The 23,390-nt window shown below is 55.4% G+C and overlaps 1 protein-coding gene across 2 annotated transcripts in view; it reads left to right on the plus strand.

Annotated features, from left to right (window-relative positions):
• MACROD1 (mono-ADP ribosylhydrolase 1) overlaps positions 1-23,390 on the plus strand; it is a 185,176-nt gene that overhangs the window by 150,369 nt on the left and 11,417 nt on the right. For both annotated transcript variants that reach the window (XM_073354840.1, XM_073354841.1), the window contains one exon: positions 19,982-20,098. In XM_073354840.1, coding sequence (XP_073210941.1) covers positions 19,982-20,098 — 117 coding nt within the window. The remainder of the gene's footprint in view (positions 1-19,981; positions 20,099-23,390) is intronic.

A 23,390-nucleotide genomic window follows, 5' to 3' on the forward strand; every position in this document is an offset into this window, starting at 1 on the left:
GAGTGACCTGGGCCATGTCACGTCACTGCTCTGTGCCTTGGTTTCTCCAGCTGGAAAATGGGGATAAGGATATTTATGTGCTTTGAGGTCTATGATGGAAGGGGCTGTAGAAGAGCTTGGGATTAGTATCCTTACTGGGACCCTCTGTGATGTCATAGATTACATTTGGGGGCCATTTAGGGATCTGGGGCAAAATTGGGGATTGGCCCTGCTTTGAGCAGGGGCTTAGACTAGATGACCTCCTGAGGTCCCTTCCAACCCCGATATTCTATTTACATTGCTGGGATGTCGGGATCCCAGGGACAGGAATGTTTGGGGTTCATTCTGTGTCAGCCCACTGCTGTGCAAAGGTGGGGTGAAAGACATACTTATTTCAGCCCCAGCTTAATTCTCAGTCATCCCCTCCTTTGTGCTGCTGTTTATGCCAGTGTGAAAAGGACAAGAACTACACCCAGTCAGAGGGAAGCAGTGTCTGATATTATTGTTACAGCAGCACATGAGATCAGGGCCCCCTTGTGCCAGGCGCTGCACAGACCCCGACTGAGATCAGGGCCCCCTTGTGCCAGGCGCTGCACAGACCCCGACTGAGATCAGGGTCCTTATTGCGCTGGTTCTGCACAGACTCTGACTGAGATGGGGCCCTACTGGGCTGGGTGCTGCACAGACACATGAGAGACAGTCCCAGCCTGAAGAGCTCACTCACCATCTAACTAGACAAAGCATAGGGAGAATCAGTCGCAGCGAGGGGAAGGGCCTTGCCTGAGGTCATGCAGGAGAGGCAGGAATAGAACCCCGGAGTCCTGGATCCCAGACCAGTGCCCTCAATGTCAGACCGTGCTGCCTGCATGCTTTGTCCTGCTGTAAACGACAGGCCAGAGAAGTTCAGCCCAGATCCATCACTGTGTTCGGAGTCCTGCATGCCCACCGCTGGTCTTGGGAAGCAGGGAATAGCCAGAGCATAGCATGATCCAGCCACGCCTGCCTCTCTGCCCCCACACTGTCTTTGCACTAGTCAGTGAGGTTTGGGCCTGGAGGCCTGAGCACACCTGTGTCCTTTCCTAGGAGGAGACGGGTTATCACAGCAGTGGCTGGTGCAGGGCTGCATTTCTTTGATCTAGGGATCTTACAGAATGAGCCAGAGGACAGCTGGAAGCCCCTAGGCATGGGTGGGATTTTCTCTCTTCAGATGTGGGGGAGGAAGTTGGATGGGTGAGTTTCAAACTGCTCTGAGGGTCTGATGGTGAGTCAGGACTCCTAGATTCTGTGCCCTGCTGCAGGAGAGGAGTGGGGTCTAGTGATTAAAGCAGGGTCCCAAACATCAACAGAGCTATTTCACAGCCCCGGAGCCCCACAAGTCCGAGTCAGCTGATCCAGGCCAGCCGCAGGTGTCTAACTGCTGTGTAGACATACCCACAGGTTCTATCCCCCGCTACGGGAGTGGGGTGGGGGTCTAGTGGGTTAGAGGGTTGGGAGCCAAGATTCTGGGTTCTAGACCCAGCTCTGGGAAAGGAGGGGGGTCTAGAGGTTCAAGCAGCAAATTGCAAGTTGGAATTCCTGTGGGAAATCTTTCCAGCGATGCTCGTGCTGGGAGTCACTTCCCCCTGCACCGAGCCAGCCTCAGTGACCCACCCAGGGGCCAACGGGTCTTAGCACTGCCCCTCAGCCCGATCCACAGCTTACCCCCACCCCTCCTTTGCAAGACATGAGGGCTAAGTTCAGCTAGGCCAGGTGTTGCTCTGACTAGCCCAGGTTCCTGCCTCCAGCAGCTCTGGACTGTAATGAATGAGCCTGTCTGTGTGTGCTGGGAGTTGGGGCCGGACGGCTGGCACGGGGCTGTCACAGAGCTGGGATCAAGGCAACAAGCATGAATGATGAATGGCGCCTCATGTGTAAATAATGGACGCTCAATGCTTTCAAATGTCCATTGAGGGGAGCGATGGCTCCCCATAATGAACTGGGAATAGCAGGTTCGAAACAGCTGCCGATCCGTCTTCCTTGCCCGCTCTCATGTGCGCTTTGCGCGTTTGTGCAGGGTCGTGATGGAAGAGAGAGTCAGGATACCTGGGTTCTAACCCAGTTCTGGGAGGGGAGTGGGGTCTAGTGGGTTAGAGCAGAGAGGGCCAGGAGTCAGGACACCTGGGTTCCATCCCCCGCTCTGTCAGGGAAGTGTGGTTAGAGCAGGACCCCTGGGTTCCATTTCTCTCCCACAGGCTGGCTGTGTGTCCTTTGGCAAATTGCTGCTGTCTTTAGCTGCCCCCCAAGTGGGGAACCCAGCAGCGTTGCCTACTAGAGGCCGGTGTGTCTGAGCACTGCCTGAACCAAGGCCGAGAAGGAGCCCAGGGGCTGTTATGGCAGCTCGCACAGAGCAAAGCAAGGGGAGTTGGGGACGGGTACAAAGACGGTTCTCTGCCCCATACACAATCTAGTGTCGCCACCCCTCCCACCACCTTAGGCCAAGCCAGTCTCAGCATCATCCCCACCCATCCAGGCCCAGCTGGTGAGAGACCCCCCGGGCTGTGTTGCCTGCTAGGCCAAGCTAGGCATGGGTGCTTATGGGGAGGCCGGGAGGCGAGGCCAGCCCCGCTCCTGCCCAGCAGGTTATTGATTGGTCAGGGCAGGCAGGCGGGATTTTGCTGTGCCGGCTGGCGGGATGATTCATGGCCTGCAAACTGCGAGCCCTGCACTTAGGAGCCATTTCCTTAACTAAACAAACAAAAGCGGGGGAAGTTGGGGGGGGGGGGGGAAGCTTTACTGGCCAAATTGATGGAGCTGTGGCTGGAGCCTGCACGGGCCAGCTCCCCCTTCCATTAGCTGTTATGTTCTCTGCTCGCCAGCGTGATGGATGGCTGGATGGGGGGGAAGGGTGATGGAGCACAGGGCTTTGCATTTAACTCTGCTGAGTGACACCCCAGGACTGCCAGCCCAGCTGGGCTCCTTTGAGTCACTAGCCACCAGGGCTCCTCGTTCCTCGGGGGTGGGGAGAAGGGATGTGAGGGGCACGTTTCTTCCCTTTTGGAGCCAGAGAAAGGGGAGGGTTTGGTTGTTTAATTGGAGGCATGTGTTTGGGGGAGGGGAGGAGTGTGTTTGTGGCTGAATGGAGAAGCGTGTATGGGGGGGAGGAGTGTGTTTGTGGTTGAATGGAAGAGTGTGTATGGGGGGAGGAGTGTGTTTGTGGTTGAATGGAGAAGTGTGTATGGGGGGGAGGAGTGTGTTTGTGGTTGAATGGAGGAGTGTGTATGGGGGGAGGAGCGTGTTTGTGGTTGAATGGAGGAGTGTGTATGGGGGGAGGAGTGTGTGGTTGAATGGAGGAGTGTGTATGGGGGGGAGGAGCGTGTTTGTGGTTGAATGGAGGAGTGTGTATGGGGGGAGGAGCGTGTTTGTGGTTGAATGGAGGAGTGTGTATGGGGGGAGGAGTGTGTTTGTGGTTGAATGGAGGAGTGTGTATGGGGGGGAGGAGCGTGTTTGTGGTTGAATGGAGGAGTGTGTAGCGGGGCTGTGTGTGTGAGTGAGCATGTGTGGATGTGTCATGCTCCCATGAAATGCCCTATGTATGAGTGTGTCTACGTGCCTGGGACGAATGTGGGGCTGTGAGCATGTGTGGATGCCTGCACACTTGTGTGTGTGTGTGTGGGCATGTGTGCCCATGTGAGTGCATACTTTGTGTGAGTGTGTGTGCTCCTGAAGATGTATGTGCAGCACACATGCTCAAATAAATTGGTTAGTCTCTAAGGTGCCACAAGTCCTCCTTTTCTTTTTGCGGATACAAACTAACACGGCTGCTGCTCTGAAACCTGACATTTTGTATGTGCTCACATGTACATGTGTGCTCATGTGGGTGTGTGAATGCATATGTGGGCATGTGAGCACATATGGGTTCATGCATCCTTGAGGCTGGTGTTCACTTGCATGTGTGCTCTGCTGGGCATGTGAGCAAAGGTGTGCATGAGTGTATATGCACAGGGCATGTGAGTGCAAGCATGCATGCCCGTGCAAATTAGTACATGTGAGTAGAGCTGGCAGTGTGTGCACAAGTATGCGTGTATTGACATGCAAGTGTCAGTGTGTATTCCATACCTGTGTGCATGGGTGTGAGTGGCTGGGCAACCAGGTGATTAGGGTGCCAGACAGAGACTTGGGACACCAGGGTTCAGTTCTTAGCTCTGCCACTGGCAAGTGACCGTGGGCAGATCCTTTCCCCTCACTGTGCCTTGGGCCGGTCTGCACGGGGAGCTCACCTCTCAGTGATGTGAACAATCCCCCTACAGCCTAACCCGCAGTGTCATTGGTCCTAGGTCACTGTTCTACCACCTCTGAGAGAGGTGGATTTCCTTCAGAGGGAGGGGCTGGGGTGTAGATAGTGGCCACACGGCTGGAGCTGGGGCAGCTGAAGGGGAGACTTACCCTTTGTTTCCCCTCCCACTCTTTGTCTGGCTAGATGGGCAGTTCTTTAGGGCTGGGACTCTGTGTCTGTTCAGCACCTGGCAGAATGGAGCCCTGATCTCAGCTGAGGTCTGTGCAGCACCCGGCAACGGGGCCCCGACCTCTGTTGGTGCTACGGTAGCACACAGAGCATCAGGTGAAGTGGAGAGCAGGCTGGGTTACTCAGCCCTGCTAATAAATAAACCCCCAGCTCCCAGCCTATCCCCATCCCAGTCATAAGGAATTTTAAACGTTTGCATCTTTTTGACGGCTCCGGCGGGACCGATTTAATAAAAGGCATGTTAGCAATCGGTTAGGAAATATTTAGGGTCTTGTAATATTCATGAAGGGGAGATTAAATATTGAAATTTATGCCATAATAAAATAAAATTTAAAATCAAGGGGGGAAGATGTCACTTTATGCTAAACAAATGAGCAAACATCCGCCCATTAATAATTTACTTAAGGGGAAAAAAATACCCAGATAATCTCCACAGCCCCCACCTGTCTGGCACGAAGGATGGGGAAGCATCAGTGCCATGGTTAGTGTGGGAGCATTGATCTCCAGCTGGTGGGAATTAGCCAGAGCTCTGGTGGAGCCACTGGGGCCAGATCCCCAGCAGCATCAGTTCCATTGAACTCACCCCCAGCTTGCACTGTTGGAGAATCTAGCTGTGACCCTTTTGTGCAGCATGTGATGGGGTGGACTGGTCTGGGAAGCCCTTGGACAGCCCCAGCCCTGCGGTGAGGATGTCTTTCTAACACCTTCGCAGGGAAACAGCCCTGCCATCTTCAGAAAACAAACAGCGTCATTCCCCCCTTTGGAAGGGGAATGAATAATTTAGGGAGGATGGGTTGTGATCACTGGCCTGCCACAGACAGGACTGATCCTCCTGGTGTAAATCAGGAGTCACTCGATTCTCCTCTCACTACAGTGTGAAGGAGGGGTCACACTTTGGGGCCTGATTCTCCCTTCTCTCCGATGGTGTAAATCAGGAGCGATGCTGCTGATGGCAGTGTTGTCGCCCTGGATTTACACCAGCATCCACAAGAGGAGAATCCAGCCCCCATGGTGTTTGCTCGGCAGCCCCAGGAGCCTCCGTTCTGTGGCACTAATACAAATGCTGTGTTTACCTCCAGCTTTTAATAGCATCTAGAAATGAGTGCTCTGCAGGCAGGGGGCCTGCCTGGGAGGGTTTGTAAATGCTGGCTTTGAAATTAGGTTTGGATTCCATGGCAAGGCAGGCCCATGTACACGCACACACACTCACAAACACACACATGCACACCACTCCTTCCAATTCCAACCCAGAGATCCTGTCCAAAAAACAGGGTACAGTTCACCCCTGTGCAAAACAGACTATGCACCATTTAATATACAGTTAAGCCTTCAGGACGTCTGGATTCTTTTCCCAGCTATAGAACCCAGGAGTCCTGGCTCCCAGCCCCCCTGCTCTAACCACTAGTCCCCACTCCTCCACATTCCTAAACTGCAGCCTCTCTAAGCCCAGACAGCATTCTGCTTCACAGCTCAATCCATTAAGAGTTGCCAGTTCCTCGATTTGTTCTTTAAATCCTAGGATCAAGAAGGGATGATAAAATCCGAATTGCTCCACCCCCCACCCGTGAGACCAACTGGCCTAGTGGCACGTTCCATTGTCCTGCTGCCACTGAGGTCTGGCACAGGGAAGCACTCCAGCAAAGTGGTGCCTTGTGTAAGCAGTCCCACTCCCTGCCCACCCTGTGGCTGCCCGATGGCTCCATCCCTCTTGAGACACCTCAGAGCCAGAACTAGATTGAAGTGCTGAGAATCTCCACTCCGTCTCCCAGTTCTTCTGCCTGCCCTGTGGAATCAGCGCTCAGCTCTCCCAGTCCACTGGCTGCAGAGGACTTTGCTGGGCTGGTTCTAGGCCTGAGTCGCTCTAGTGCTTGTAGGCCAAAGTGGCTGCAGTTGTTCCAGGCCTGAGAGCTGGTCTACACTGGAAACGCACCTGGGCCCAGCTACATCTCAGGGCTGTGAATAATCCCCGCCCCCCGAGAGGCGGAGCTCGGCTGGCCTAACACCGCAGTGCGAGGTCGATGGAAGAATTCTTGTGCCAACCTAGCTACTGCCTCTCGGAGCAGTGCACTACCTGCAGCGCCGGGAGAACCCCATTGCTCTCTCAGTGCTTGCCCGAGTGGTTTTAGGCTAGGCTGGCGTCATGTTTCTGGGCCTGAGTTGTTCAAAGCTGCAGCTGCTCTAGTGGTTCTACCCCGCGTTGCCACAAGGCTCCCGTTTCTCAGGCCTTTTCCCCCACAGGGTCCCAGGGCGCGGTGGCGGCAGCATCAGGGGAAAAGGAGACAGGAAAGTGTTGTGATGCAGGGTCCCTGCGGCGCTGGCCAGCTGTGCCCCGGGCTGGGGGCCAGCTGGCATGTCAGAGCCCAGCGCCCAGCATCCCGCTGCCTCCAGCCCTTCACACCATCTCACGCTTACACACCCCACCCCAGACTGCTCACCCCTCGCTCACACCCTTTCCACGCACTGACACCCCCGCCCTGTCACTGGCAGCCCCTCGCACTCAGTGCCACCCCTCACACACTCTCACTCCTGCCCCCTGCTAGCTCCACACCTCCCTGCTCACCTTCCCCTCCTCCTTACGGGCAGGCTGCGTGTGGGGGGGTTTCCCAGCTGCCCTGAAGCAGATGGAGCTTTGGGATCAGAGACAGAGCTGGGGCAGCTGGCACAGGGCCTGGGGTCGCGCCGCACCTCAGAAGCAGCAGCATGGAGCCCCCGTCCCAGCATTGGGATTTGCCAGCAGCCTGATTGGGAAGGTGCAGTGGGCCACCAGCTGCATGGCTGTAATGTGCTCAGCTGGCCCTGGTGGTCTGGTTGCTGCTTAGCACAGCGGTGCAGCTCCTTTGGGGACACTGGTGGGCTACAGAGGGTTGGGGGTTGGGAGTCAGGACTCCCGCGGCCCTATGGCCTTAGATGGTGCATAGCCCGAATACTAGCCCTCTGCACACTGATGAATTTCATGCTCCGTCAAGGGCCTTAGTCAGTCCCCATTACTGGTGTCAATCGGGCCAGATCCCCCATGGGTGTAAATCAGGGTTGGCCATTGGAATGAACAGAGCTCTCCCAATGTACACTGTCTGCAGATCCAGCCTGATTGGTTTGGGAACTGGAGTAGTACCTTCTAACCCCACCCAAACCTCCAGCTGCTTTACACGGCACTAGTCACCCTGCTCAGCGCCAGCAGGTGTGAAACCACGAGAGCAACCCAGACCTGGAACCACGAGAACAGCTCAGGCGTAGGCTAGAGCCCAGATCAGGGAGGATCTAAAACTGTTAGGCCAGCTCCAGTCTAGAACCACAATAGCAACTTAGGTGTAGAACTACCCTACGAGTCTGAGTCTGGAACTGCTCTAGGTGTGTAGATCTGCTATCAGTCTTGAACAGCAATAGGAGTCAAGATCTGAGTATAGGTCTAGCCCTGACAGTGGCCATTATTGAGGACCATCATATGGCCATGTAACTACTTTTGGAGCTAGGCTCTAGAACAGTCGTTGGAGTCTAGGTCTGGAACGACCATAAAAAACTGGATGTAGAACCACGATAGGAACAACGGGCTAGAACCACAATAGGAACATAGATCTAGAGTCACCACATAAGCAGTTATCTAATACCATCAGCAGCCATGAAATAAAGCAGCTTTAAGAACATCAGTCTATAACCTCAGATGACTAAGTCTAGAACCATGATAGATGTGGTTATCTAGAACAGCAGACACTGATCTAGAACCACTATGTGGTCGAGGATTGTGGAACCACCAGAAATATCATCTAGAACCACTTGAACCTGGGTTTAGCACACCATCTCATGAGTCTGGAACCACCATGGAAGCAAGGATCTTGAACCACACAATAGGAACATGGCTCTAGAACAACCAGAGGTTAGACTGCAACCTCAGCAGGAGCAAGGATTTAGAGCCATTATAGAGGCTAGGATATAGAACCACAAGAGCATCTTGGGGATAAATTATGCTCAAGACAGACGGAGCCATGGATCGGAGCAGAGCCAGGGAATCAGCTGTAGCCTCGTGTTGCCCGTGATCCCTTCCAGGACACTGTTTGCAGCTAGTGGAGCAAGGCCTGGGCCCGGTGCAGGGAGCTGGCTCGCTGCTGACGCAGGCACTGGTGTGATCTGTGTTGGCAGCAGGACGTGCTGGAGGACGCAGGGGGAATCAATCATGAATTTATTTGGCATTTATGGGCCCCTTTGTTCTGTCACAGTGTGGACTGCCGAGCGCACAGGGCGGGGTGGGATTGGGGTAGGCTTTGGGGATGAGGGAGCTGTGCTGGTGGGGGGTGCAAGGAAGGGATCTGTACTGTTGTGGGGTGCTGGGAGGGGGTTTTGCTAGAACCTAGGAATCCTGGATCCAGCCCTGCCCCCTCACCACTTCACTGCCCTGCCCCTGCTGTGAGCCATATGGGGCATGGGGTTGTTTTCCCAGTCTCCCCCAACACCACCCCCCCACACACACACCCCCGGGAGCCATGGCCTACAGGTAAACAAGCTCTAATTAAAGTCTGGCTCAGATAACGAGTCCCCAGATGGGATGGGCTAACAAGCACCGAACTGGGGGGTATTTGGGGGGGGGTTAGAGTGAGATCCAACATGCCCAGGAAGCCCCGGGGTGGGGGTGGGCTGCAACCCCAGGCTGGATCCCCACTTCCCTGACATTCGCACTCCCCTACTTTTATCTCACATCTTCACTCCCTCGTGTTTGCACTCTCTCACTCCCTTGCTCAGCTTTCCTTCCTTACTCCTGCTCCCTCGCTGCCCCGGCCTGTCTGTCTGTCTCCCACACAGTGACATCGGCTGGAGCAGCATCCTGCTCTCTCTCCCTTATATCACCTGCGTTTCCCCTCTCCAGCACGCCCCCTCCTGGGCAAGACCTGATGCCCATTCCATGCCCCAGTGCCACCTCGGCTCCTCTCCCAGCCCTACCATGACTCCTGCTGGAGGAGAGGTGAACTGCAGGGATAGGACAGAGATTACCTGCTCCCTAAGGTGCTTTAGGGGAGCCCAGGGCCGCTCCCTGCAGGAGACATCCCTGGGGCTGAGTGGACGGCCTCATCCTTGTGGCCCCTTCATAACCCCAGCCTCTCTGCTGGGCCAGGGAACCAAACTGAGACCCAACAAACTCTGTCCATGGAACAGGAGACAGTTGATATTTGATATGAACACCATCCAGGAAATGTTTATTAGGACTCCTGGGTTCTCTCCCAAGCTCGGGGAGGGGAGGGGACATTAGTGATTTATAGCAGGCTAGGGGTGGGAGTCCGGATTGCTGGTTTCTATCTCCAGCAAGGGGAGGGAGATATAGTGGATTCGAGCAGGGCTGGGAGTCAGGACTCCTGGATTCTATCCCTGGATCTGGGAGGGGAGTGGTGTCTAATGGTCAGTGCAGGGGGGCAGCTGGGAGGGTGATATTTCTGGCTTTGGGACTGCAGTGGGATCTTTCCCTTCCTGGAATATCAAAAACGCCCAAATTGCAGCCCAACCCCCTTCCCCAGTCAGCTCCACACTGCCACTGACCTGAATGGAGCGGCAGTGAGGAACCCATTTATACCTCAAGATTGGTGAGACATAGGCCCAGAGGGATGGAAAGGGACCATGGCGCTCCTGGGCCCAGCAGAGCAAGAAGGGGCTGTGTCTCCCAGCTCTAGGACACGCTGGCTCTGGAGTTGCCAGGGGTGCTGGCCCCCGGCCCCACACTAGCCCACCAGCCCTCTTCACAGATCACAAAGCACGATCATTATACATTTAGATCTAGGACTCCTGGGTTCCATGCTCAGCTCCAGGAGGGGAGTGGGGTCTAATGGTTTAGAACAGGGGGCTGGGAACCAGGACTCCTGGATTCTGACCCCAGTGAGGGAAAGGACTGGGGTCTAGTGGTTAGAGCTGGGGGGCTAAGAGCCAGGTCTTCTGGGTTCTATCTATTGCCACCCAGGGAGAGGAGTGGGACACAGACAGCCCCTGTCATATTATAATGCGTCTGTGACGTGGCCAGCACACAGTGCCTACAAATCAGTCTTTCATGCACACCCCCACAATCTGTGGATTTCCAGTCCCCTATGACTGGTGATTCCCCCCCACCCCCCACCCTCCCTGGCTCAGGATCCTGGGGCTGCATTATTTATGGACTATTATTACTATCTATTATTTAGCTCGCTTACATAACCCAGGGCCTGTATTATTTATTCCCCTCTCTCTCTTTACAATCTCTGCTCCATCGCTGCCACGCACAACCCCCAAAACTTCCCTCCAGCACAGGGAGCTTTCTAGCTGAGTGTGTCGGAACAACAGCCGCGGCCCCTTCCTCCTACCAGGCGCTGACCCCTTTCACGCTCTTTCCCAGCTCTAACAACTGTCATCCCAGAGCTAGGGCAAGAACCCAGGAGTGCTGACTCCTGCCCCCTCCTTCCCACTCTAATCACTAGACCCCACTGCCCTCCCAGAGCTGGGAAGAGAACCCAGGCGTTCTGGGTCCCAGGCCCACTCTGTGGAGGAGGCACGCTGCCTGGACCCCGTCTGTTTGCCATGCACCTTCTTCCTGCATTTGCTGTTCCTGGTCTTTCCCTTGTCAGACCTCTCACCCCCTCCCAAAGTGAGGCAGAGCGAGTAGGGGGGGCACGCTCACCATATGCTATTTCTCCTGGTACTAGTGACAGTTACTGAACCCTGTCACTGTCCTCCTGCCCAGGGAGGATTCCTGCTACATTATCTTATCTATCTATCCCCATACGCACCCATCTATCTATCTATTTCCATATATACCCTTCCATCTGTCCCCATATAAATCTATCTATGTACACACGTATGTGCTTCTGTGTTCATGGGAGTCCATGGCTTTAAGCATGCGTAGGTGTGTTTGTGTGCAGGCGTGCCTTTGCCTGTTTGTGTGTACCTGCCTGTGTGTGTGTACACGTGTGTTCCTATGTGCGAGCATGTACGTGTGTGTGGAGTATTGGTGTGTGCCTGTGTATTTGAGTGTGCGTTTGTGTATGCATTTGTCTGAATGTTTGCCTATATGTGGGTGTGTGGGCCTCCAGTAATTCCACATGGACTCCCCCTGCCATGTGTGCATCGCTTGCAGGACCATCCTGTGAGTGTGCCAACCTCTACATGCCAACCCCACCTCTGCTAGGAATGAATCTGTGAACGCTCCTTTAACATCCTGCACCAGGTATCTTATTTATTAGCCACGAAGGAAGGCAAGCAGGATATTTGCCAGAATCATACCATGGCCTTGTCCTCCGAGACTTAATTAACAGGACATGCTTGTTAGTGCCGCTCTGCACTGCAGATGGGCTCCGCAATTAGCCGCCCCTCCCAACGGCCCTCACCTAGAGCCGCTGCAGCTGATTGCATTTTGCCAGCAGCTGCCCAGGGCTTAGGAGATACAAACTTCTGAGCTTTGCTGGAGAACTTCTCTGCCCCCTGGGCCCCCTGTCCCATTTAGTCGGGGGCTGGGGGGGTGTCTCTTCTCATGCCAGATTTCAGGAGGCGGTGATGTTAATGTCCCAGGAAATGGCGCCACTGAACTTAGTGACAGAGCTTCACCTCCTTGGGGGTCTCGCTGCTTTAGAGACACTTGTTGGTACCCTGTGCTAAAGGGGGCCAAATACTGGAGTAGATGGGCCCATTGGTCTGAGCCAGGGTGGCAGGGAGCAGAGAATACCAGGCTGGCTGGGCAACTGGTCTGACTAGGGTGGCAGGGGGAGGGACTCTCTGGTTGGATCAGGGTGACATATATTATATGCTTAACTGTAATAATGACAATAAGAAACAAGCTTCCATGGAAAAACCTCAACGCCGTGTGAGCCAGGACTCCTGGGTTCTGTCCCCAGCTCTGGGAGGGGCGTGGGATCTAGTGGGTTAGAGCAGAGGGGGCTGCAAGCCAGGACTCCTGGGTTCTGTAGCTGGCTCTTGGAGGAGAGTGGTGTCTAGTGGTTGGAGTAGGGGAGGGCTGGGTTCTCACATTCAGGAAGCCAGCCAGTGTATAATTAAAATGGGACAGAGAAGTTCCTGGAGCTGTGGGGGAAGGATGGAGCTGGTGCTTTGCCCCACGTAGGACTGTGCCGTATGCAGTTTCATCAGCTCAGGATGAGGGGTGAGATTGGTCCTGCCCTCCAGGCGCTGCCGTAAACACAGAAATGTCAGAGCCGCCAAAGGGCACAGGAACACTGGCCTGATTGCTGCTTGCTTCCCCACCCGCATAGTAATGGGAGCACAGCCTAGACACCAGGGTGAGGGGCCTCTTGAGCTGAACACGGCACCTGCTGGAGGATCTCCCTGGGTCTGCATGGAGGGCCTATTCCATCTCCAGTCTAGTTCCAGAGAGAACTGGGAGGTAAATCAAGATTGGGAACAATTAGGAGTTTTACCCAGGTAAAAACAACCTTTCCCCCCTGATTTTCAGCCACATTCTACATCTCAATTTTCAGGGTTTTGGTTGAAAAACCAAAAATAAATTTCTGAAACATTTATTATCTCTATTTATCATATCTAGTATCTGTATCACCATCATGCCCAGGAGCCCCTGCCATCCCCCGGGGCCCCATTGCACTAGGTTCTGTACAGACACAAACCAGAGAGCCCTGGCCCCAACTTGCTTCCAATGTGACCATAAGACAAGAGGCAACAGCTGGATACAGGCGGGAGCAAAAGGAAGCAATAAGACTAGATCTGGTTGAAATTTTTCTGACGGAACATATTTTCCTTCCGAAAATGACAAACTATTAATTGTGTCGAAATTGTCCGTGGAAAAATTAGTGCTTTGTTTTCACTTGGTCATTTTGCTTATCATTCTATTATACATTAACCTTCTGAAAAGGAACCATTTGACGGTTTTCCCAGAATGTCATTGCACATTACATTTCCACGTTCGTGTTCTGACCCAGGAGAAAACGCAGCACTTCCCACAGTTCTGAGTTCCGTCCAGCTCCAAATGAGACAAGGGTTTTAATTTCGGACAAAAAACCACCCTGGAAATGGTGGAGGAAAATAGAATATTGTATTTGATTGTTATTGACATACATGAACTTTGAATACAAGGATAACATCTTATTCCTAGCCCTGTATTGGGTTGCAGTTGTGGGAGGGGCATGGGGTCTAGTGTATTAGAGCAGGGTGGGGCTGGGAATCAAGATTTCTCCTGGGTTCTATTTCCAGCTTTTAGAGAGGAGTGGGGTGTAATGTTTAGGAGTGAAGCGTAATGTTTAGAACTCCTGGGTTCTATCCCTGCCCCATGGAAGGGAGTGTGGACTAATGGTTACAGTAGAACCTGAGACACGGTCATCAGAACTGACCCAGAGGGGAGAGCACCCCCTGCTGAGCCCCCGACTCTGCAGCACAGTGCCCCCTAGCATTGTTCTCCATCAGTGAGTTCCCAGGGGAGAGCGCCCCCTGCTGAGGCCCACAGCACAAAGCTTTTGAAAATCAGGCCATTTATTTTAAGAGTCAGAAAACACAATTTGGAGGAACCTACATTGAGGCCCCACCCCCAGCTCTGAAAATTGGGAAGCATGACACAGAGACGGGGATCACTGGCTCTTTGCCTTAAAACCCAGCTCCCTTCCCTGAATCCACAGGCTCTCCAAGGACCCACGGTCCCAGTTTCTAGGTGCTTCCAACTTGCTGAGCCAGCGCAGATTCCGCTTTGCCTCACAAGTCTTTCACGCTCTCTGCCTTTTATAGCCCGTCTCTGACTCCCACCCGCCTGCCCCGTCTCTGCACATCCGCAGTGTTCGCCTGCATCCCTCGCCATGGTGCCAGAAAACAACAGCCGACGCAGAGCAAGTCCCTGGTATGGCTTCCCCCTTGAAAATGGCATCCCCTGGGCAAAGGACTAGAGAAGGGAAACCCCACTGGAGAGATGCCACAGCATGAAGGGTACCTGCCCACAGGCAGCATGGGCTGGCAGAGTGAGCAGAGACAATCTGAGTGCACCAGATCCCCAGCCGGTGTAAATTGGCCATAGCTCTATTGGTGTCAATGGGCCAGATCCCCAGCCAGTGTAAACTGGCCATAGCTCCATTGGTGTCAATGGGCCAGATCCCCAGCTGGTATAAATTGTCTCCACTGACATCCATGGACTGGGACCTTTGCATCAGCTGGGGATCTGGCCCTAAATAATTAGCCATTCTAGCCCAGTGCAGGGCGGGACCTGGTCCAGGTCTTTCCATGCTAAACAATGCAAGATGAGGAATCACAGGGAGCGGGTCAGGGGACTCAGTAAGGAAATAGGACTCCTGGGAGGGGATTGCGGTCTAATGGTTAGAGCGGGGGTGGGAGGCAGGACTCCTGGGTTCCATTCCAGTCACAGAGAGGGGAGTGGGCTGTGGTGAGTGAGAGCAGGGGTCGGTTTGTACAGCCTGTGTTTCTGAGGTGCTGGCCACAGGCCACAGGGATCTGTCCCTCTCTGGCACATCCTGCAATGCACAGTTACGTGCCTGGCTCCTGATTTCCCGGACCCCAGCCGCAGGGAGGGAGGGAGGGAGAAAGCCGTAATTGTCTGTGATGAGCTTGCAGCGGGAATAATCCCTCGCTGACAGATGGCTCCGGGGTCCATTCCCTTATGTAAGGGATAAAGGGGGAAGTGGATTACTGGCGGTATCCCATTGCGCTGCCCTTCAGATGGGATTAGGGTCTTCATTATACAAACCAGGCTGCCTAATCAGACGCTCCCTGGCTGAGCCATGGGTGGTTGGGTAGCTGCCTGTGCGGGGGGTGGGGGAGTGGAGCCAGTCCCAGGGGATTCTGGACAATTTAGGACAAATGGACTGTGCCTTGACCCCATGTGTGCAACCATGCCAAAGCCTGGTCAGTCATCCCTGCATTGGCCATCTGGAGGGGAGTGGGATCTAGTGGTTAGAGCAGGGGGACTGAGCATTAGGACTGCTGGTTTCTATTCCCAGCTGCAGGAGAGCACTGGGGTCTGGTGGATGAGATCAGAGGCAGCTGGGAGTCAGCATTTCTGGGTTTTGTTCCCAGCTCTGGAATGGTAGTGGGGTCTAGTGGTTATAACACGGGACTGAGACACTGGGATCAGTACTGATTCCCATAGTACAGTGCCCCCTACTGAGCCCCAACTCTGCTCCCTGCAACTCAGGGTCCCCTAGCACTGCACAGGGGCACTGGGGTCTGCACTCACTGTGGCGGGGCGGGGGAAGCACCTCCTACTGGGCCCCATTCCCTGAATCCTAGTCATCCCATGAGGGTCCCTGCTGATCCTCCCATCTCCTCAGAATCTTCAGGGCTGGGATATTGCCTGCACGAGGCGGGGAAGGGGGGTGGGTGTTTTAACAGGAGGGTGCTACAGACCCCTTGTGGGTTTGCAAATCAGAGCCAAGAGGCCAACCTCCCCAGTAGCTCTGTCTGTGCGTCTGTCTCCATCTCTCTGTCTGTGCACCAGACGCATCATCCACTCCCCAGACAGAGAGCGCTTGTGTGGTTGTTTATTTCATGATCTCACGTGCACACACACACACACACACTCTGCCCTTTCCCAGGCACTGCTCTCCTTTCTGCAGCTGTCATTTCCATTCACCATCCGGGGACCCATTCCAGCAGGCTCAGCAGGGAGGTGGGGCAGGCAAACAGGGGAGCGATGGGGAAAGAGCTCACACTAACAAGGCACATGTCAGGGAGGAAGGCAGTGGGATCCAGTGGTTAGAGCTGTGGGATTGGGAGTAAGGCTTCAGGGTTCTACCCCCGGGTCTAGACGGGGAGAAGGGCCTAGTGGGTCAGAGCAGGGTGGGCTGAGAGTCAGGACTCCTGGGTTCTGTCCCCAACTCTGGGCTGTTTGCAGCATGGGCAGGCAAGTACCTCTCCCTAAAGGAGCCTGGATGGGGGTCATTCAGCCTTTAGAGTGCTTGAGTTCTGCTGTACTAGACCCCCACTCCTGCTCTGGGGCCTCGCTCCCCTCCCATCTCACTGGAGTAACTGCGTCCCCCAGGGATCTCTGTACATCCCACCCCAGGCTCCACTTCAGAGGTGGCTGCATCTCAGTGGCAGGTGCAGGGTACTAGGGCAGTATATTTTTGCAGGATTGTAGCCCCTGGTTTGCAATGCATGCTGGGGATTCCCCCCCCCACACACATACTGGAGTGTACCCTGCGACCCATGCTTGTTCCCGGCACGAGGGGTCCCCTGGCATCCCGCCGCCTTGACTCGGTTCCTGCCAGAAGCTCCCGGTAGGATTGTGGCTTTTCAGGGTCATGAAGGCTTTAGCTGAGATCTGTACAGCCTCGGGGCTCGGGCAGGCAGAGGGGGATCCAATCGGCAGCCAATCCACAGGCCCACGCCGGCTCCTCACACACCCACACAAAGTGGAACATTTTATCTTCTCCTTGGCCAGAGTGATCGACTTATGGATCTGTGCAGAGTGGGAGGCTTGTCCCCAGGGCAGGCAGAGGGGGATGGGCTGGCTGTGGGAAATGAGACACAGAGAGTCGCCCCTCTAGGGGGCACTGACTCTGATTCAGCCCTAGGGCAGAGGACTGGTTGGCTGGAGGGGGAGCTAAGTTGGTGAGTGAGGCCATTTCCCAGCAGAGAGATGGATGAGTCGGGGGGTCCCTCTAGGATGGGATGAGAGACCTTGGGGGATTTAAATCCCCACTCCCGCTCTGGGGATTTATGAATCCAGCAGCAAATAAACTTGGGCAGGGACGGGGGATTCAAAGCTCCGCTGTGCAGAGTGGAAATGACGGGTGCCTCCCCCGGGGCCAGGAGCTTCCAAAAATAGCTCCTCCGTGCGCAGCCTGCCGCAGGGAACGTGGGCAAAATTGGCCTCCAAAGCATCATCCCCCAGCCCTGCTGGCGCCCAGCCCCCGCTGTCCCTCCCAACCCAGCCGGCACCCAGTCCCCCGCACTGTCCCTCCCAACCCAGCCAGCCCCCAGCCCCCACCCACTGTCCCTCCCAACTCTGCGGGCACTCAGCCCCCCAGTATCCCACCCAACCCAACTGGCACCCAGCCCCCCACTGTCCCTGCTGGCACCCAGCACCCCTGCACTGTCCCTCCCAACCCAGCCGGCGCCCAGTCCCCATCCTCACACTGTCCCCCCCAACTCTGGGCACTCAGCCCCCCACTATCCCTTCCAACCCAACTGGCACCCAGTTCCCCACTGTCCCTGCTGGCACCCAGCACCACCCCACTGTCCCTCCCAACCCAGCCGGCACCCAGTCCCCCCCTCACTGTCCCTCCCAACCCAGCCAGCACCCAGTCCCCTACCCACTGTCCCTCCCAACTCTGCAGGCACTCACCCCCCCGCTATCCTTCCCAACCCAACCAGAACCCAGCCCCCGGCACTGTTCCTCACAACCCTGCTGGCACCCAGCCCCACCCCCACTGTCCCTCCCAACCCTGCCAGTACCTATCCTCACCCCCCACTGTCCCTCACAACCCAGCTGGCACCCAGACCCCCCACTCCCATCCTCCACTATCCTCCAACCCTGCTAGCACCCAACACCCCCATCCTCCACTGTCCCCCAACCCTCACTCCCCACCCCCACTGACCCCTCTACCTAGTCAGCACCCAACCCTCCACCCCCATCCCCTACTGTCCCACCAACCCAACCGGCACCCAATCCCCATCCCCCACTGTCCACACAACCCTGCTGCATCCAACCCCCTGCTCCCTCCCCAGCTGCATAACGCACTGTCCACCCCAACCCCACCAGCACTCAACCCCCATGTCCCACTGGTGTCCCTATCCCTTCCAGCCCCCAACTTTTGCCCCTGCCATTCCTTCCTGCACCTCATCCCTCACTGTCTCCCCACTGGCACCCAACCCCCTGTCCCTGCCAGCCCCCCACCACTGCCCATTCCCCACTGTGTCCCCCTGCCAGCATCACCTGCCCTCCATCTCCCTTCCAATCCCCCATCCCCTATTCCCCACTGCCGCCCCATCACCCAGCCCCTGCTGGTACCAAAACGCATCCCCTACTTGACTCCCTTCCTCCTGCCACCCCCAGCTTCTTCCAGCTCCCTTCTATACCCCACATACCCCCACTGTGCTCTGACCACTAGACCCCACTCCCACCCCCTAATACCCACGCCCTGGCACTACCCCAGATGCACACACCCAGGGAGGTGTCAGCACACCTACCCCTCCTGCTCTGTGCCATGTTCCAGCACTGGCTGCAATCCAGCCCAGATCCCCCCTGCCCCCCACCCCGGTGTCACTCCCCCACCAGGCCCGGCGGGTGAAATATTGTTTTATGGATCGCAGGATGGACTGGCAATGAGCTAACAATGGAGACACCCAGTCAATGTGTCACTGTAATGAACTCGGCTCTGACAATACCCTCCCATCCCCCAGCCTGGGCACCCCACTGAGGGAGGGGATCTAATGGTTAGAGAAGGGGGATGGGCAGTCAGGACCCCGGGGATCTATGTTTGGCTCTGGGAGAGGAGGGGAGTGGGAGTTGGGACACTTGGGTTCTATCCCCGGTCTGGGAGGGGAGTGGTGACTAGTGATTAAATCAGCTGCAGTGATTGACACATGGACGACACCTCCATTGCTTGTTAATCCCCAGATCAGTGTGTAAATCCCTCTTGCTCAGTGAAGCTGGAAAGGGGGGATTGTTTTAAAAAAATAATGATAATCTGCTTCTGCTTATTTTTATGATCCATCTACCTACTCCTTTCTGGGGGGAGAATGGGGGGCAGAGAATGGGACTGAGACAGGATTCATTAGCTCTAATGGATTGAGATATGTAATAGGATTGGAGGCCTGAAGGGGGATGGCCAACCGGGTTAGGGTGTCTATCCCGCAGCAGCTCCCAGCTGTGAGGGGCTGTGGGTGCTTGTGTGCATTCAAACAGCCAGCGCTATGCGGGGTAGGGGTACCAGGGGGTTTATCCTCCAGCAATAGGATGGTGGCCCAGGTCCCTGGACTATCCCTGTTAAACAAAGAATTTAGTGTCTGGCTTCTTGGTGGGCAGGACAGCAAAAGGAGACATCTGCCTAATGGACTGGGAATCAGGACTCCTGGCTTCTATTCCCAGATCTGGATGGGGAGCAGGGTCTAGTGGTTAGAGCAGGAGGGCTGGGCACCAGAACTCCTGGGTTATATTCCCACCTCTGCCATTAACCTCCCAGGGCAAGTCCCTTCCCCCTCAGTGCCTGTTTCCCTCTCCCCACCCTTTATCCACATAGACTGTGAGGGCTCAAGGGCAGAGACCATCTCTCCCTATGTCTGTGCAGCACCCCTGACAGGGCGTTGACCTCAGTGGGTGGCCTCTCAGTGCTCCTGTAATATCTGTAAGAACCCCCATCACCTTCCAGGGGTCATCAATTGGGATTTGGACCTTCAGCCCTGAAATCTTAGGCTCAGGGTATTATGTTGATAGCAGTAGTAGGGCAGTTAACCATTTATGTTGACCACCCCCAGTGGCAGTAGGCGGTACTGCACCCTGCCATGCCCAGCGGTGACATTACTGGTGGGACTCTGTCCCTGACTGTATTGCTTGATGCCAGGATAACCTTTTGCCTCCTTTCTGCCTTGCAGTGGATGGGTGCATTCACCGGGCCGCCGGGGAGCTGCTCAAAGAGGAATGCCGATCCCTGAATGGGTGTGAGACAGGGAAAGCCAAGCTCAGCTGTGGATACCGGCTCCCCGCCAAATGTGAGTGTCACTGGCCAGGGGTCTTGTCTGTAGCATCTGTAGCTGCAGCACCGTGGCTCGGTGATGCCGTGGCACGCGCATTGCTGCTCTGTGCAGCACACAGGACGTCACAGGTTCAGCTTCCCAGGGAATCAGGTGCGGAAGGGGTGGCCCGTTGAAGAGAAAGCCTGGCCCACTGGGTAGAGGGCTACCCAGAGGCTTAGGAGAGCCAGGTTCAAATCCCTGCTCAGCCCCAGGCTTCCTGTGGGACTGTGGACAAATCATCGTGACTCAGTTTCCCATCTGTGTATAACAGGGATAACAGCACTGCCCAGCCTCACACATTAAAGTGTGTGTGTGGAGCGGGCAGGGAATCGGAGAGACGTATTTCAATTGCTCTGATACTCTGGTTTAGGTACCTGACACAGAGAGATCTGGGTATCTGACTCTGTGCAGTCACTGGACATACTGGTGTAAACAGCTCCTGGGTGGCACTTTGCCCAGTGCAAATGTGGCAGGAGAAGCAGGACACAGATACCCAGAGCTGGGCAGAGTGTGTTTGTGTGAGTTCAGCAGGAGACCTGAGTCCCAGCAAGTCAGCTGGTCGCTTATACAGCCTGTGTGACAGTCACACCTCTGCTCCTGCAAACTTATGCACATGTACACACACACATTGGTGCATGTACACACTGCCAGCACATATACCCACTCCTGCTTGCATGTCCACACCTGCACAACACACAATCCCGGAGGTGCGTGCACATGGAGTCAGCACATACAGACGTGCACCCCCCACCCCCCGAGTTTCATCACCTGCATGCCAGCAGAAGCACATGTGGAAAACAAGCCGCATCTGGGGATTTGCCTCATTGGGCCCCCGAGAGATGTGGCACAAACTGCCCAGCGCTTCCTGCTGCCATCCCTCAGTGAGGGGAGCTGGGCCGGCTGGAGGCCCAGCTGGAGGGGGCTGGCCAGGAGAATCCCAGCTTTGAATGGGAGCGGAGCACTGGGAAATCTGGCTGTGGGTGATTGGGTGTGGATGAGAAGGGGTCCTGGTGTGTGTGTATAAAATGCGGTTGTGTGTAAAGCTGGGTCAGGCTGGCTGTGTGGTGGATCTGTCAGATTGTGGACTTGGCGGGGTGTCAGGTTGTGGAGTTGGGGTGGGTGCAAGAAGCAGAGTGATCCTCCCCCTGCGTTTCAGAGCCAGCCCCATGGGGATGCACTGCAGTGGCCCAGCCAACTGCTCTGCTGTGCTCATCAAGGGAAGGCGGGGCCACATCCATATGCCCAGCCAGGCCCTCGGATCAGGAGGCCTGCAAGGCAGACCATGTCTGCGGGCTGCTCTAACCACCAGGCTCCACTCCTTCCAGGAGTCTAGCTCCCAGTCCCCTGCTCTAACCACTGGACTTCATTCCCTTCCCAGAGCTGGGCATGACCCCAAGAGTCCTGGCTCCCTGTTCTAAAGCCCTTCCTGTCATTCCTTGTGAATTTGCTGCCTTCCAGTGACATCTTGTGGCAAGTAGTTCCACAGCTTATCGTGTATGTGTGAGTGTGTGCATAAAAAGTAGTGTGTGTGTGACTGTGTGTAAAGCAGTGTGTGTGTTAAGCAGTGTGCACCTCAAGTGTGTCAGTGTGTATGTAAAGCAGTACATCTGCATGTGTAAAGCTCTGTGTGTGTGTGTAAAGCAGGGGTGGGCAGGGTTCCCCAGTGTCACCCCCATGCTGTGTCCCTGGGGGTCTGTCTTTCACTGCCATCAGAGAACCTTGGGTTGAGGAGACTCCAGGTAGCTGGTGACTCCCCACCCCTGAGCTGTGCATTCCCCACCAGAGCAGAGGCACAGAGAGCTGGGGTCCCCCCCATGATCCGGCTGGAAGGGAGGGGGCAGGAATGAGGTCTGTCAGGGAAGGGGGGGTTGTTCTCAACTCCTCCCCCCAAGTCTCACCAGCTGCATTGTGGAATGACGTGCGACTGATGCCTGGGAGAGGGGGCCATGCACAGCACAGTTCCCCTGCAGGGCATTGCAATGTGGGGCAAAGTGGGGGGCTGCAACCCCACTGGGTTATTGCAAATGGCTGGAGTCTTTGTGCTGAGCCCAGCCCAGAAGGTGGGGCACTGGACTGGGAGTCAGGACACTTGGGGTCTATTGTCATTTACCTTGGGCAAGTCCCTTCCCCTCTGTGCAACTCTGTTTTCCCACCCAGCACCTGTGTATTTAGATGTAAGCTCTTCTGGTTAAGGACTGTTGACTGAGATCAGGGCCCCATTGTGCCAGGCGCTGCACAGACCCTGACTGAAATCAGGGCCCCATCGTGCCAGGCACAGCACAGACCCCAACTGAGATCAGGGCTCCATTGTGCCAGGCGCTGCACAGACCCCGACCGAGATCAGGGCTCCATTGTGCCAGGCACTGCACAGACCCCAACTGAGATCAGGGCTCCATTGTGCCAGGCGCTGCACAGACCCCGACCGAGATCAGCGCCCCATTGTGCTGGGTGCTGCACAGACCCAGACTGAGATGTTACACACTCGATGATATCATACACACCCCTCCTCATCCCGCCCTCTCACAGACACGCACACTGGGCACAGGAAGCTGTCAGCTGATGCTGATCTGCAGGCCTGTTGGGACAGGCAGTGAGGGAAGGAGATGCCTCCCTGCTGTTCCCTGCAGCACAACTCCTCCTAACACCATCCTGGGGCAGAGGGGCCAGTGCTGACAGTGAGGGGGGAGAGCGCCTCCTACTGAGCCCCACCCTGCACCCTGCAGCTCCTCACACCCCCCACCCAGCACCACCTGCAGCGTTGGGGAGATCTGTTATGCAGGCCCCTGGCTGCCGGCCATGCGTATTATCAATAACCTCCCAGAGCGGGGCGAGGGGGGTAAACAGCACTCTATTTATCAGGCTAATATTATAGACAAGAGCAGCAAATGCAAAGTGCTATCGACCAGGCTGTAAGGGAGAGGCATGGTGTGGGGCGGGCAGCAATACTCTGTGAAAATGACGGGGGCAGGGGAGTGGTGTGGTTGTGATCACACACACACACACTGATCTCACACACATTGATCTTACACACAGATCACACTCACACACTGATCTCTCACACAGATCTCAACTCACACACTGATCTCATGCACTATGATTTTACACACTGATCTCACACACCCTGATCTCAACTCACACACTGATCTTACACAAACTGATCTCTCACACACTGATCTCAAGCACACACATCTATCTCACACACACTGATCTCACACTCACACACTGATCTCACACACTGATCTCACACACATTGATCTTACACAAATTG

The sequence above is a fragment of the Lepidochelys kempii genome, chromosome 7, assembly GCF_965140265.1.
Source record: "Lepidochelys kempii isolate rLepKem1 chromosome 7, rLepKem1.hap2, whole genome shotgun sequence".
NCBI lineage: Eukaryota > Metazoa > Chordata > Testudines > Cheloniidae > Lepidochelys > Lepidochelys kempii.